The sequence below is a fragment of the Nerophis lumbriciformis genome, linkage group LG01 (assembly GCF_033978685.3).
Source record: "Nerophis lumbriciformis linkage group LG01, RoL_Nlum_v2.1, whole genome shotgun sequence".
Taxonomy (NCBI): Eukaryota; Metazoa; Chordata; class Actinopteri; order Syngnathiformes; family Syngnathidae; genus Nerophis; species Nerophis lumbriciformis.
The window spans coordinates 32,439,775-32,456,150 of record NC_084548.2 but is presented as its reverse complement, the minus strand read 5'-3'; the positions used below and the strand labels follow the sequence as shown (position 1 = coordinate 32,456,150).

The window sequence follows — 16,376 nt, the reverse complement described above, 5'->3', positions numbered from 1 at the left end:
ATTCAATCAATCAAAAAAATTTGCTCCATTCAGCATATCTGAAAAGGAGTCAGAGGAGGCAAAGCTTACAGGACATTTAATGCTACCCCTTCTCTGTGACTTCCACTGTTCATTCACACTGTAACTTTTACATGATTAAGTTAACTTCACTTATTGTGTGAAAGAAAGGAAGGCATTGAAAATCAAAAAAGACTAAATCTCAATAAGTAATATTTATATTGGCATCACGGTGGAACAGGGGTTAGTGCTGGTTCCTCACAATAAGAAGGTGCTTGGTTCGATCCCTGGGCTCAGCGTCTTTGTGTGTGGAGTTTTCACACGGGAAGACACTCCGGGTACTCTGGCTTCATCCCTTCTCTAAAAACATGCACCTGGGGATAGGTTGATTGGCAACACTAAATGGTACCTAGTGTGTGAATGTGAGTGTGAATATTGTCTGTATCTGTGTTGGCTCTGTGATGAGGTGGCGAATTGTCCAGGGTGTACCCCGCCTTCCGCCCGAATGCAGCGGGGATAGGCTCCAGCCGCCCCCGTGACCCGAGAGAGACAAGTGGTAGAAAATGGATGGATGGATATATTAATGTAATTTTTGTAACACGACTAAATTTATGCACTGGTCTAAAAATTTTGACTTTTGTACAATTTATAATTGACCCCAATTATTGGTAATAGTCAATGAATGTCATGTATTGCTTATAAGGGAATGGCACTTTTTGGGGAATTTTGCCTATTGTTCACAATCATTATGTAGCACATGACGAAGGATGTATTTTTTATTTTTTTCCCTCTAAATGTTAAATAAATTAGATTAAAAGTCTGCTTACAATGGAGCCTATGGGAGCCATTCAATTCTGCCTAACATCCTAACACCTCCTTTAGTAATGTAAGTGATGTGATGTAAGTGTATTGGTAATGTAGTGATGGGCACATTTATAATAATATTTACGTATTATGATCATTTTAAGCATATGAGGCTCATTAATTTAAAAAATGCATCACCTTTGCTTTTTTTTTTTTCTTCATCACTGATTTCTGATCACTGCAGACTTCATGAGAGCCAACAAACATAATAAAACATCACTTACTGTACAAGGTCTGCTGTCATTAGGATGTCTCATAATCTTCGTGAAGAAATGGGGTGGGGGAGCAGGGGGGAACAAGTGCTTTTCATGTCCTTCTCACCAGTTCCAGGTCCCAAATGGCTGTCAACGTGTCCCAACTTGTCGAAATATCTACTCACACTTTTTCTGTCCAGGTGAGATGATTTATGATCTAAAATAAACTTACAGGGAGCAAGAAAACGAGGAAGCAGCAGACCACTCAATGATGTAAACATAGGGACACACAGAAGTGATCACGGTGCCACTATAAATAGCTTGTCTGAGGTAGCGCCTATAATACCAATATCACTAATACTTGGTTAATATTCTAGTCACGAAATGTAAATGGGGGATTGTAGGCGCTTTTTGGATGTTATTTATCGGATTTTATGGGCGGAAAAAGGAACTCACATTGGCTCCGTTGATTTAAAATTTACATTGCATTAAAAATACAAATCCATCCGTTGTCATGTCTTTCATAATGGCTGCAAACTATAGGCAAAATTCCAAAAAAAGTGCATTTCCCCTTTAATATTGTAGAATATGCCATAATCTGTTATTATTGTAGAGTTGTTATTAACTTCAGCTGCATCAAATGTTTTTATAAATTGTGTTTTTTTCCCTTGAGGTTGAGATGTTATCTTCAGTATGTGTCCTATTTCTTGATGTCTTTAAGAACAAAAACTTTGGCTTCTCCCTGTGCTTGCCTTCTTGTCAGCTATGCATGTTTTCAGATGCTCATTGATTTTGATGTTGTACCCTTTCTGCTACTACCTTGTCATTGTTTTATTCATTTCTCTTGTGCAGGTATTCTGCTCAAAAAGGTGTGTGTTCTGTTCTCCAAGTAAGGTATTAATTTCACGTTTCTCTTTAATGTGTTTAGGGTGCTGTGCAAGGTGACAGGAAAAAGGTCATGCAGCAGCGTTTACATAATGATGAAGGAAAAACTCCATCCCCACCTTGTCCACTCACACCTCCATAGTCCTACTTTGCTTAAGTATTTGTAGCTTTTCTCACGTCAGGTTAAATGTTCAATGATTTTTCTGCCACTTGTAGTTTGTTATCCTGTAGTACAGTGGTCCCCAACCACCGGGCCGTGGATCGATTGGTACCGGGCCGCACAAGAAATCATTTTTATTTTTTTATTTTGTAAATTTTTTTCAATCAATATAAAAAAACACAAGATACACTTACAATTAGTGCACCAACCCAAAAAACCTCCCTCCCCCATTTACACTCATTCACACAAAAGGGTTGTTTCTTTCTGTAATTAATATTTCCGGTTCCTACATTATATATCAATATAGATCAATACAGTCTGCAGGGATACAGTCCGTAAGCACGCATGATTGTATTTTTTTATGACAAAAGAAATTTAAAAAAATGTTCAAGCGTTGACCGGTCCGCAGTTACAAAAAGGTTGGGGACCACTGCTGTAGTATATACCGCTCAATAAAACAGTCAATCTTTGGAGTTGATTTTGCAACGAGTGAAGGATTTAAAATAAATATTGTATTTTATTACGTTTATCTTATGTGGTTTTTTTTACATGTGTTTTGAAATGTACAGGAATGTTTCACTATGGTGTAGGCAAGGGGTAATCAGTTATATTTTATATATTTTCTCAGCAGACACTATCAGGACAAGTATCTTTAAAACATAGTAACAAAACACAATATATATGAGTTGTTACACACACACACACACGCATATATATATATATACATATGTATGTATATGTATATATATGTGTATGTATATATGTATGTATATGTATATATATATATGTATATACACACATGTATGTGTATATATATATATATATATATATATATATATATATATATGTGTGTATATATGTGTATATATATGTATATATACACACACATATATGTATATGTGTATATATATATATATATATATATACAATATATTTTTTTTCTATAAAACAATAATGGTACATGTAATCACTCAACCTGACTTAGATTTTAACTCTTCATTGTTTATTAAGCTATCCAGTCTCTTTACAATACATATCCTCCATGAATGATTATGCATGATTTCATTTTTTGGGTCATGTTTGGCATAAAAATCAGACTTTGACAGGCCAAATGTGGCTTGTGGGCCACCTGTTGAGCACCCCTGCTTGAAAGTACACTTTCATCTCATTGACAGTTTTGTCTGTATATTCTATTTATTCAATATCAAAATTCCTAGTATCGTCCACTCCTGTTTGGCTTAAGAAAAAATGCAAAAACGTCACCAACATTTTTGACATATTTTGAAATTCAACACTAAGAATTAAACATACCGGTAATTTGGGTTATTTTACATCCATCCATCCATTTTCTACCGCTTGTATACATTTTCTCATTTTGTTTCTGAAAATATACTGAAATTGTAAAAAAAAAAAAAATACATCTGGAGTACTGTATTTAGTTAAACATAACACAAAAACACATGGATTATTTCAATTCCATTACACACTACTCTTAGAAGGAAAACTAACAATTCTATTTAAAAGCCATTGTTTTGTAGCAGTTTGTCCGACACTGCCCCCAAGCGGTCAAGTAAATACTGTCAGTCCAAACTGTATTACACACTCACAGAAAATCTGCTATTATAATTATTAAATTCAGTCTAGTATGTAAATAATTACAAATTAATTTGTTAATGATCTGTGAACCAGTTTGTTGCGCAATTTTGAATTTTGTAAACTCACCTTCAATAAAGGAAAATGATTTAAAACATAGCATCTATTCACAAAACACTGGGAAAGTGTTTTATGTTTATTAAAAATAAACACTTACTTATTACCATCTTGTGGGGTTTCCTTCCTCCGTGCTACCGTCTCCATGGAGATAGCCATCATACAGCTCCCTAAGGTGGAGAATGAGCTCCTCTGTGTTGTGTCCAGTGACCGCTGACACAGGAATGACTCTTTGAGTCACACGGCTCTTCAAAGTCCGTAACTTTTCCCGGGTTTCGGGTAAGTCTATTTTGTTGGCGACGATGACATGAGGTCGCTGAGAGAGCCCAGGCTCATACTGGTCTAGTTCATAGCGCAGGTGCTGGAGCTGGGTCCAGGGCTCAGGGGACGACAAGTCCACCACAAAGAGGAGGAACCGGCAGCGTTCGATGTGTCGCAGAAAAGAGACGCCCAGGCCTCGATTTTGATGCGCTCCTCGAATGATGCCTGGGATGTCAGCAACTGCATCAAGCAGAAGACAGATAAGTTTAAAAGCACGATCCAGTGGAACCTTTGACGGTCTAATCTGCTTTACTTCAATGGCATCTCTAATACTGACAACATTGTCAAGTCATGGACCTAAAATGTGTGTTAAAGGGTAAAATGCTCCCAAAATAAACACAGTAGTGATTTCAGGCATGCATTCTAACGAGTGTCAGTACATTTCAACAGTGGACGGACTGCATCAGTCTGCTGACGTCACATACAGGAGACTCGAGGCATTTCCATATTGCACAGTATGTGTTTTAGTAGCATCTTCATCCAGAATCACGCTCTATTCACACAGAATGTGAAGGAATGATCAAATATGTCTGCCATATGCATTGTTGCAGGTTTTAGTAACAGACCTAAAGTAGGGGTCAGCCTGCACACATTTACAAATGATGGGAGTATGCAAAAAGTATGGACCTCTTCAATCAAAATGGGACAGACCAAGCAAGAGGAGTGTCATTTTTAGCCACCATTTTAATGATTTTGACAAGGTTTTGGTTGGAGTTTTGGTGGAAAAAAAAAAAGTTAAATCCATCCATCCATCCATCTTCTACCGTTTGTCCCTTTCAGGGTCGCGGGGGTGCTGGAGCCTATCTCAGCTGCAATCGGGCGGTAGGCGGGGTACACCCTGGACAAGTCAAAGCCAAATGCGATTCTAAAAATCAGGAGGCCCCTAGAGGGGAGAAAGTCTGAGTCCGAACCAGTGGAAAAAGCGCTCAAAAACAAGAGAAAAAGAAGGTAAGCCACGACTATTCTATTTTGCGTCCTCTTTCACGTTGCACCAAGAACAATTCCTAGTTTGTGAACCCGTTCTCAAACAATGGCAATAAGAACTATTCTGATTCTGATTCTTTTACTGATGTTTTCCTCAAGATGCTTGAAGAAATGCTGAAGAGCATGAGGAAACACAGGCTATGGTGTCCATGGAAGAGAAGGGACATGTTTTATACAGGGTCTCTGCAGGTCAAATTCAAGACTTTCAAAGACATTTTTAAGAACATGATGAATACAATTTGAGACCATTTTACATCCATACTGACAAAAAAGTATAAAGACCTGAAAGAAAATCAGAGGCCCAGATTAAATTATAACTACTGTATATGAATTCATTCACTGCTCTTTTACGTTGGAAAACTAAACGTTGAACCAAACAAAATACCGCAAGACTCTTTATTTTAAACTATATTTGTTTGGAAAAGAATAATGGCAAACATTGCGATAGCCTTTTCTCAGATTTTCAGTAAATTCCAAAGCCTTGCCCAATGTTGTAAAGTCTTCTTGCAGTAGATATTTCATATCAAGTGTTATCACGTAACAACAACCAGAAAGTCGGCCATTGTGGAAGAAAGCAGGTTTGTGAAAGAGACCGCTACAACCTCTGCTAATACTAAATGGTTCACTTTTGCAGATGTGGAGGTCCCTACATCTGCGGTCCTTTCCAAGGTTTCTCGTTGTTCTCATTGAGTTGAGCTTTTTCTTGCCCTGATGTGGGATCTGAATCAAGGATGTCGTTGTGGCTTGTGCAGCCCTTTGAGACGTTTGTGATTTAGGGCTATAAAATACACTTTGATTGATTGATTACTGTGTATAATAGTATAATTTACTAATAAAGATCTCATAAGGATCTCCTTTGGCAGTTGGCACCACTTTACTTAAATACCGCTCCATTGGATAAGGGAGGTGTAAGTTGTTTCTTGTACAGTTGTGAAGGTGTTGGTGGCGTTATAGCATCTTTTGACACGGACTTATCCTAGATTTTAGACTTTTTATTTATCGTTCCATTCACTTTCACCACAATGTTTACAAAAGCTGCCCTCCATATCCGGGTCCTGACCAGACTTACATCGGTAAAAACTTTTTATACCTTTGCATTATGGTTGACAATTAGTGCAAAAAAAGGAATCACAATTATTTTGATTGATATTGTAATCACGATTAATAGCATGATTATTTATTAATTCATTTGAAAACACAAGTACAGCCAGACCTGTTTATAGTGACCACTCAAGGGAAACAAAGTGACCGCAATAGACAGGATGGCCGCCTTTTACAATTTCTGTACATGTTGACTTTTAAACAATTACGTCTACAGCTACCCCGGACTTGTAGTAAAGCGTTTCTAAAATACAGGTTTGCAAACTTTCTAAGCTTGAACAGTGCTATTGAATTTGAGCCTGCTCATTGTTGCTCACGTGAATGGGATGCTGTTTTCCATTCATGCCACACTTTTGGGGATAAGTCAACTGCACAAAGCTTAGGGGAGCTTCGGTAAACTTGCCGAGTCCCGGTGCGACTGCATGGTCTGGCTGCTCGCAACCCCCCGGTTGGGATCCCATTGCGGCCACCGCAAATCCCACCTAAGAAATGAAATTTCTTAGGCGGCCGCTATACAGAGTCAAAAAACTGTTTTGACTTTTACAGGTGGACGCTTTTTACAAGGTATATAACACTACTTGTTTCTGCGGGGGGAAATTTTTGGGCTGGTATCGGTAAGAGATCGCCATAGACAGGTGGCCGCTAAAACAGGTCTGACTGTATTTATTGCACTACAAAAACATAGCGCTGTGGTAAATAAAAAGTAGCAAACGTGGTGAGATCCCAAACTTCTAGTAGACGTGCTCTTTTTGCACTCATTTGCTCCTCATCCGATTAACTGTTACAAGCTCAGGAATTTGCACGCACGTTCCGCCGCCCAATAATCGTTTATATCAATAATTATATTTTCATGATTGTGAGAAGCCACAATCGAAGTCAAAATCAACATTTGATTAATTGTACAGCTTTACTTTCCATCTACTGGATTAAATCATACATCAAACTGTTTGCTCTACAGCCACAAATTTCGTAACCTAGCTAGGATAGGACTTTATTGTCATTACACAAGTAGAACGAAACTATGTTTTCAGCTAAACTCTCCTCTGCGCCCACACATCAACAGTCAGTTGTGCTCGGTTAAATAATGATCAGGCTGCATAGCTAATTAATTAGTTCCAGTTTGAATTTGTTAAAGGGGAACTGGACTTTTTGGGGAATATTGCCTATCGTTCACAATCATTATGACGACGGATGGGACTTAAAAAAAAGCATTCTAACTCTTAAATAAAAATTCGCTTATAATGGAGTCAATGAGAGGTCCTCTATTCCGCCCATAACTCCCTCTAAAAAACATCTAAAAAGCACCAACAATGCTCCATTTATATTTTGTGACAAGAATATTAAACAAATATTAGACTGCGTGGGTTCCCTCCGGGTACTCCGGCTTCCTCCCACCTCCAAAGACATGCACGTGGGGATAGGTTGATTGGCAACACTAAATTGGCCCTAGTGTGTGAATGTGAGTGTGAATGTTGTCTGTTTATATGTGTTGGCCCTGCGATGAGGTAGCGACTTGTCCAGGGTGTACCCCGCCTTCCGCCCGATTGTAGCTGAGATAGGCTCCAGCGCCCCCCGCGACCCCAAAGGGAATAAGCGGTAGAAAATGGATGGATGGCTAGCGATATTGTTATTATAAGCACTAACGGAGAAACTGTTTTTAGCGGCGCCGTGATCAGAGGGAGCTAACCGTTTGTGCTCAGAGGCTTCGGTGAGCTGCTTTCACGCCTCGGAGCTCAAAGGTTTATTCTAGATCATAAATAATGCCTCTCACCTGGATAGAAGGATGAAGACGATAATCTGACGAGTTGATCAACTCTGGCATCTAATTTAGACACATAAATGTTGAGATAGACATGAAAAGACGCTTGGTTCTACCCCACATTTTTCTTCGCAAGGATTATGAGGATTATATTTAATCTACTTGTTATCCTTTTTATGATGTTGCCCCTGTTGTTTTAATGTAATTGTTGTTTTACTTCACCTATGTTTCGTACAGCGCTTTGTGATTTTATTTGTGAAAAGCGCTTTATAAATAAAATTGACTTACTTACTATGAGTCATTCTTCATCTAAATGGGAATATATGAATATCCCAGGAATCGGCACTTAGTGACAACAGACATTGTACAGTAAGTGAGGTTTTATTATGTTTGTTGGCTATTATGAAGTCTGCAGTAAGTAATAATCAGTGATGATGTTTAAAAAAAAAAAAAGGGAACATTGTGATGCGTTTTTGAAATTAATGCGCTGCCGAATGCCTAAAGTGATCAAATGTATTTTCTATTTAGAATGCATAAAAAAAGATGAATGGTTGTTCTTGTTTTAAATAGGAATTGTAAATGATAGGCAGTTCCCCTTTAATAGCGCCTTCAAAAATGTAAATGTTTAAAAGCCAGGCTGACGTTTATAGATTTATAACATTTTTATCTATTTTTAATAACTGTCATGGTCATATTCCAAACTTTTTAACCAGATTTTGATGGAATGTAAGACATTTTATGGCCTTATATTTCAATTACCTTATTTTTCGGATTATAAATCGCTCCGGAGTATAAATCGCACCGGCCGAAAATGCATAATAAAGAAGGAAAAAAAACATATATAAGTCGCACTAGAGTATAAATCGCATTTTTGGGGGATATTTATTTGATAAAATCCAACACCAAGAATAGACATTTGAAAGGCAATTTAAAATAAATATAGAATAGTGAACAACAGGCTGAATAAGTGTACGTTATATGAGGCATAAATAACCAACTGAGAACGTGCCTGGTATGTTAACGTAACATATTATGGTAAGAGTCATTCAAATAACTATAACATATAGAACATGCTATACGTTTACCAAACAATCTGTCACTCCTAATCGCTAAATCCCAAGAAATCTTCTTCCTCGTTGTCGCTTTTAAACAACTCTGCCAACTCCAAAGGTAGACAATGCGCCGCTTCCTCTTCTATCGGTACGTCGCTTACGTCAGAGTCATCGTCAGTTGCAGTTCCAATTATTTCAGCCTTTCTGAATCTGGACAGGATGTTTCAGTTGCCACTGAAGCCCATGCTTTGTCGATCCATCCAATGACATTGCTTAGTCCAAACTTTCTTTCTGCTGCTCGATTGCCGTTTTCTGCTGCATATTTCACTACTTCCAGCTTGTAACCTGCAGTATATGATTTCCTTTTTGGTGCCAATTTTGTTCAGCCCTTCTCAGTTTTTATAAGTTACCGCCAATGTTGAAATGATCAATTTTCATAGGTACGGAAGTAGTAGCAGGTAGCATCTTTTTTTTCACAATGCACTTCTGCCATGACCCGCCCCCGCCAAATTTTTATTGGTTGACGTGTGTGTGTGTGACGATTGCTGATATACGCCTAGTCTCTTACGTGAATGAGATAAATAATATTATTTGATATTTTACCGTAATGTGTTAATAATTCCACACATAAAATCGCTTCAGAGTATAAATCGCACCCCCGGCAAAACTATGAAAAAAACTGCGATTTATAATCCGAAAAATACGGTATTAGATTTAAGGATATTGCAGGTACTCTGTTTATACTTCTTTTTTAACCATAATGTTAACCATATCGGTTATGAACTAATGATTAAAAACATGCTATTAAATGATCAAAATAATACGTTTTACATGCCTTTATCCACACTGTCTATGCAGGGAAATAGGCTTCAGTTCTGTGGATGACATCACACCAAGAGGGGGTGGCATATGAAATCTGGCAATGGTTAGTTATCTACTAGTTACTCAAAAACTAAATGATATTATGGCAAATGACTACCAGATTCACATTCAAGAGCAAAAAAATAAATGAAGTGAACTTGTTAGTAAAAAGTCTGTCATTTGGACACTATAGGTCCTTTTAAGTACCTGCAACTTGCTCGTGATCTCTGTACTTGACAATTCCGTCATGAGGGTTGAGTGTTGTGAAAGGATAAGGAGCTACAGCAGGCCTGGCGTTGGAGATGGCTCTCAGCAAAGAGGATTTTCCAGCATTTGGAAACCCAACCTGGATGGAATAAATCAATTGTTACAGAACATTTTGCGCCTTTTCAAACAGCAAGAGCTTCTTCTCACCAGTCCAGCATGGGCCATAGTGCGCAACTCTAGATGAAGAACTCTGTCCTCGCCCTCACTTCCTTGGGTTGCAGTCACAGGAGCGCGGTTCTCATTGGACAGAAAGAACCTGTTCCCCTTTCCTCCAGCTCCTCCAAACACAGCCATATACTCCTGGCCATGCTCAGAAAGATCTACAAGCATCCTACCCTGCTCCTTCACCACAGTGCCAATTGGAACCTACCACAAAACACATAAGTGAGACACAACTTTCAAGAAGTTTGACAGGTATTATCTGCACTCACAGAAATGAATGATGGGCGACCATTTCGACCATAACAGTTCTTATTGCTCCCTGATTGCCCATCTTCTGCCTTGTACACAGGAACTACTTGAACCAGAGACTTGACAACCCGATCAGCTGAGAGACAAGAAATAAGGAATTCAGCTTTAAACACATTTTGGCACATGCTATTTACTCACCCTTTATGAAGATGCTCCCTCCATCACCACCGTTTCCTCCGTCTGGTCCACCCCACTCTTTCCGGGGCTCGCTGTGAAAGCTGCAGGCTCCTTTCCCACCTGAACCGGCCACCAGCCGTACACGTCGGTGGTCTACAAAGTAGTGGGTCTGGATAGAAACAAACGGTGCTGCTACTTTAAACAAAAAAAACAACAACATTGAAACAAACACTCAAAAAAACATAACTAGCAGTTCTTATCAACTACTATTTCCAAAAAGACATAAGAAAAAAACTGTAGTGTTATTTGGAGAAGTGAATACAATGGGATTCCAACAGAAATTTTCAAAAAAGGTTTCTCAAACAAATCAAATGTTCAAAAAACATTTTACACAGTGACCACTGCAGACACAAGTAAGGTTCGATTATATTCTACAAGATATTGACAATTATATTTTTAAGAGCCATTTCCTTTAACGCACTCTTGCTTTGTCCCTGACTTTATTACCTTTATGGGCCACTTCTTTTGGGACTCTATGGAAGCTCTTTCCTATCTCTCTAATTGAATGACTGGAACACCCAAGAACAGAACAGCAAAACGGCATTTTCTGTTTAAACTACACTCACTCTCACTTGTTTTAATGTTGCAAAGAAAAAAAACGGATGTGACATCATATGCAACCCGGTTGTTGTGCATTTGGGATCTGAATAAGTCTACAAAATTTGAAATCAAACCATGGAGGCATGGCGGAGATGTTTATCAAACAATCTTGCCTTCCTTCATACTTCCTCCAAACAAGCTGTTTGGAATTTTCCCCATTTGTGATGTTTTTACCATTGGTGACCTCAGCGCATATCTCCGGTAAAATTTTAACCGACGCGGTTTGAATCATTTTATTTTATTTTAATTACTAAGTTCCTTCTTTTTCTCTAGTCTGTTGTTTTTTGGGCAGACTGGCTGGTACATGCACATGCTTCCTCCACTGATGCCATTTCTAATACATAGTATCAGAATCAGAATAGTTTTTATTGCCATTGTTTGAGAACGAGTTCACAAACAAGGAATTTTTCTTGGCGCAATCGTGCAACATAAAACACATATAACACGTATACTTCTAACATATCTGTCAGTAGCCTCCATATGGAAGCGCCAAAGAAACATCATTACAAAAGTAGAAAAAAATCATAATATGAACCCTTTAATATGTAGTATTATTAAGTAATTGTTATCGTTGGTTTGTCTGTCAGTTAGTAAAATAACTCAAAAAGCTATTGGCTGATTTTTTTTGACACTCTCAAGAACTGTCCAAACTGGTAATAAATAACAACTAATTTGATTGTGGGCCTGATCTGGGTAACGTTACCTTTTCGGTTCTGTGTGTGAGTACGTGTGTGGGTATGCCAGCACCCCGCAGAGACAAAGATAGAAACAGGCATGAGTGTTCATTCAGTTTCTTTCATTCCGCTATATATAGCTCAAAACGTTATGGGTGGACTTTTGTTTACATTTTAGGAAATGTCAGAAATGGGATAAAGAACAAGTCATTAAATTTTGGGGCTAATCTGGATCACTGACTGGATTTAGACTCAGTACTTTTTTTTTTTTTATACTATTTGGAGATTGAGCTGATAGGTCTGTTCTCTCTGAGTCCTTTTCTCGTTTCTGTTTAAGTCATTTTTTGGGCCGATTGTAACTCAAGGACAACTTCTGCACCTCTGCTCCGAAATGTGGCTCTGTACTGCTACCCAACTGTGTGAGGTTAGTGGTGAGCAAGGCATTACAATCATTTGACAATTAAAATGTAGGAAAACATATTTGACATTTAAGTGGCAAGAAACTTGATCGACTTTCTGTACAGTTACAATACATGGAAATAGATCATTTGAATTACATTGTTTTTAACTCAGTTTACTACCATGTAGTGTACAAAAATCTGTGTTTTAAGCTATATTTTGAAATGTATCGGTTATCTTTGTAGAACATTGCAATATATCACCATATCACATTGTGATTAGGGTTGTACGGTATAAGTATAGAACCACGATACTAATGAATCATATTCATTAGTATTAGTAATCCCCCAAAACCCCACACACACACACGCATTTTTTTAACAGAATGTAGATAGAACATGTTAAAATGTAAACCAAGCAGATAACAGTAAATGAACAAGTAGATTAATAATTAATTTTCTACCACTTATCAAAATAATAGAGTGATAAATGACACAATATGTTGCTGCATATGTCAGCAGACTAAATTAGGAGCCTTTGTTTGTTTACTACTAAAAGACAAGTTGTCCTGTATGTTCACTATTTTATTTAAAGACAAACTTGCAATAAGAAACATATGTTTAATGTATCCTAAGATTTTTTGTTCAAATAAAGATAATAATGCAATTTTTCGTGGTCTCCTTTATTTCGAAAAGTATCGAAAAGTACCGAAATACATTTTGGTACTGGGACAAAGCTAATTGTGATACTATATTGTATTGTGACTCAAGTATCGTGAAGTCCTTCCCAAAACCCAGCCCTAAGCATCCATTTATGTTATAGTTAAAAAAGTTAAAGTACCAATGATAGTCACGTACACATTAGAAATGGTGAAATTATCCTCTGTAATTGACCCGTCCCCTTGTTCACCCCCTGGGAGGTGAGGTGAGCAGCAGCGGTGGCCGTGCTCGGGAATCATTTTGGTGATTTAACCCCCAATTTTAACCTTTGATGCTGAGTGCCAAGCAGGGAGGTAATGGGTCCCATTTTTATAGTCTTTGGTATGACTCGTACGGGGTTTGAATTCACGACCAACCGATCTCAGGGCGGACACTCTAACCACACGGCCACTGAGCAGGTATGTAATGTACCCCCCAGCACTCCCCGCGACCCCGTAAAGGACAAGCGGTAGAAAATGGATCCATGGATATATATATATATATATATATATATATTATATTGTTTATGTTAGGTCAGGAAAAAACAGAGGCTATATCATCCCTACAAGCATGTTCCGCAGGTTTCCCTGCTCGTCAGGGGATTTTATGATAAAATGCTATCTCCTGAATAGCAAGGAGACGTCGGGCTCGTTCTGACCGCAACAGTTTAAAAATCTTGAGGAGGTAAGCCTTGAGCCCCACATATTTTTCCAGAACCATGTTGGTGTCAAAGCAAACAGCAAACCGTGAAGTCTAGGTTTCTGTAGTTTTTGATTGATTGATTGATTGATTGAAACTTTTATTAGTAGATTGCACAGTGAAGTACATATTCCGTACAATTGACCACTAAATGGTAACACCCGAACAAGTTTTTCAACTTGTTTAAGTCGGGGTCCACTTAAATTGATTCATGGTACAGATATATACTATTTTCATAATACAGTCATCACACAAGATAATCATCAAAGTATATACATTGAATTATTTACAATCCGGGGTGTGGGATATGGAGGGGGAGGGGGGTTAAGTTTGGTTGGTATCAACACTTCAGTCATCAACAATTGCATCATCAGAGAAATTGACATTGGAACAGTGTAGGTCTGACTTGGTAGGATATGTACAGCAAGTAGTGGACACAGAGAGAGAGATCAGAGATTATAAGAAAAAGTGTCTACATTTGATTATTTACTATCCGAAGAGGTATGATGAGGAAGGGAGGGTGTTAGTTTAGGGTTGAAGTTACCTGGAGGTGTTCTTTTAGTGTGGTTTTGAAGGAGGATAGAGATGCCCTTTCTTTTACACCTGTTGGGAGTGCATTCCACATTGATGTGGCATAGAAAGATAATGAGTTAAGACCTTTGTTAGATCGGAATCTGGGTTTAACGTGGTTAGTGGAGCTCCCCCTGGTGTTGTGGTTATGGCGGTCATTTACGTTAAGGAAGTATAGTTTGACATGTACTTCGGTTTATTCGTTATACAGTGCTCAATACCTTGGTAGAGCGGAATATATGTTAGGTCAAGAAAAAACACAGAGGCTATATCAGGTTTCCCTGCTCGTCAGGGGATTTTATCATAAAACCTGCAAAACAGGCTTGTAGGGATGAAATAGCCTATGTGACCTAACGTATATTCCGTTCTACCCCGGTATTGAGCACTGTATAACGGATAAACCACAGTAACCTCGACTATTTTTATTTTTTTATATAAAAGGTATGTGATTGTGAGGTTTCTCGTTCATATCATAGCTTACCCTATTTTGAGATAGACAACATTTTAGAAACATAAAGCAGTACTAAATAAGTGAGTCAAATTGGATCTTTACAATTATTTCGATTGTTGTTGTGTTTGATGCCATGAAACTTTGCAGGTGTTTTTTTTTTTTTTTTTTTTTATAAAAGAAAAATATCTCACTGTTTGCTGTGACACAAACATGGCTATGAACATCTCACATTGTCATAAACCTACCAGCTTCTTTTCGGAAAACTCCCTCTTCTTTGCGTTTGTTCTGGCTTTAGCCTGCAGTGGAGCAGAGGTGCTGACATATTTGCTTGGAAGGTGCCGCCTGCACGCCAAGGTGAGTTCTCTCTCTGCCAACAGACATGTAAGTCCCAAAGGTCTTTTATGAAGTAGCCGGAGCCGAACTCTGGATAATGTTGCTAGCATTCGGTCGTTTAGTAGTAGAATGATACTCTTTGTATGATAACTAGTTCTCTCAACAAATAGGACAGAGTATTGCGCCCCCGAACCTAAAATGTTTTAACTACTTCGAACGGAAATTCTATTATGGCGGATTCGGGTACGGGAAGCAAAAGGGGACAAACCCTGCCTCTTTGATTGTTTACTGCCATCCTGCGGATTGTTTGAGGTATGACATGCAACATGAGCGCTGAAAGGGACAGAGCGGTAAAAGTTTAAGATGATCCAGAAATATAGGACATTTGACCTGAAACACCATTTCGGCCAAGTGGGAATTACGACCTTCTTTTTTTTTTTTTTACCTAAACACACTTTATATCAGTGTGAAGAGAATAATGTTTCATATGCAGTGTGCAATTCATGTTTTCAATGTGACGAACAATGACAAGCTTACGTGCACCGGAAAGTATTCGCAGCACTTTACTTTTTTCCATAGTTTATTATGTTACAGCCTTATTGCAAAATGGAATAAATTAATTGTTGTCCTCAAAATTCTACACATATACCCCATAATCCATCCATCCATTTTCTACTGCTTATTCCCTTTGGGGTCGCTGGGGGCGCTGGAGCCTATCTCAGCTACAATCGGGCGGAAGGCGGCGTACACCCTGTACAAGTCGCCATCTCATCGCAGGGCCAACACAGATAGACAGACAACATTCACACTCACATCCACATATAGGGCCAATTTAGTATTGCCAATCAACCAGTGACGTGCGGTGAGGTTCATGGCTGGTGAGGCACTGACTTCATCACAGTCAGATTTACAAACATATGAACCCTAAAGAGTATCTTATTCACCATTTGATTGGCAGCAGTTAACAGGTTATGTTTAAAAGCTCATACCAGCATTCTTCCCTGCTTGGCACTCAGCATCAAGGGTTGGAATTGGGGATTAAATCACCAAAAATGATTCCCGGGCGCGGCGCCGCTGCTGCCCACTGCTCCCCTCACCTCCCAGGGGGTGAACAAGGGGATGGGTCAAATGCAGATGACAAATTTCATT

The 16,376-nt window shown here is 38.5% G+C and overlaps 2 protein-coding genes across 4 annotated transcripts in view; one reads left to right on the top strand and one right to left on the bottom strand.

The window, feature by feature from the left end:
- The window catches only part of mybpha (myosin binding protein Ha), a 47,692-nt gene extending 42,741 nt beyond the window's left edge, over nucleotides 1-4,951 (top strand). For 2 of the 3 annotated variants that reach the window (XM_061979670.2, XM_061979658.2), the window contains one exon: nucleotides 1,984-2,623. In XM_061979670.2, the coding sequence (XP_061835654.1) occupies nucleotides 1,984-2,082 (99 nt within the window). In that variant the 3' untranslated portion in view covers nucleotides 2,083-2,623. Of the gene's footprint in view, nucleotides 1-1,983; nucleotides 2,624-4,911 lie in introns of those variants that run through there. The other variant, XM_061979665.2, reaches the window with a different exon arrangement.
- mtg2 (mitochondrial ribosome-associated GTPase 2) lies at nucleotides 3,856-15,455 on the bottom strand. The gene is made up of 6 exons (XM_061979701.2): nucleotides 15,140-15,455; nucleotides 10,765-10,912; nucleotides 10,587-10,702; nucleotides 10,303-10,521; nucleotides 10,096-10,234; nucleotides 3,856-4,311 (listed from the first exon to the last, which is right to left on the bottom strand). Exons 1-6 carry the CDS (start codon nucleotides 15,335-15,337, stop codon nucleotides 3,914-3,916), a joined length of 1,218 nt encoding a protein of 405 aa, XP_061835685.2. The 5' UTR covers nucleotides 15,338-15,455; the 3' UTR covers nucleotides 3,856-3,913.
- Between the last annotated feature and the right edge of the window lie 921 nt (nucleotides 15,456-16,376).

Bases quoted from the DNA above. Each gene is read 5' to 3' on its own strand.
- mtg2 (XM_061979701.2), bottom strand. From the start codon at position 15,337: ATGCTAGCAACATTATCCAGAGTTCGGCTCCGGCTACTTCATAAAAGA. The intron at 10,703-10,764 runs GTGAGTAAATAG...CTTGTCTCTCAG, and splicing joins AGGGAGCATCTTCATAAAGG to CTGATCGGGTTGTCAAGTCT. The intron at 4,312-10,095 runs GTACTTAAAAGG...TGCTTGATGCAG, and splicing joins AGATCACGAGCAAGTTGCAG to TTGCTGACATCCCAGGCATC.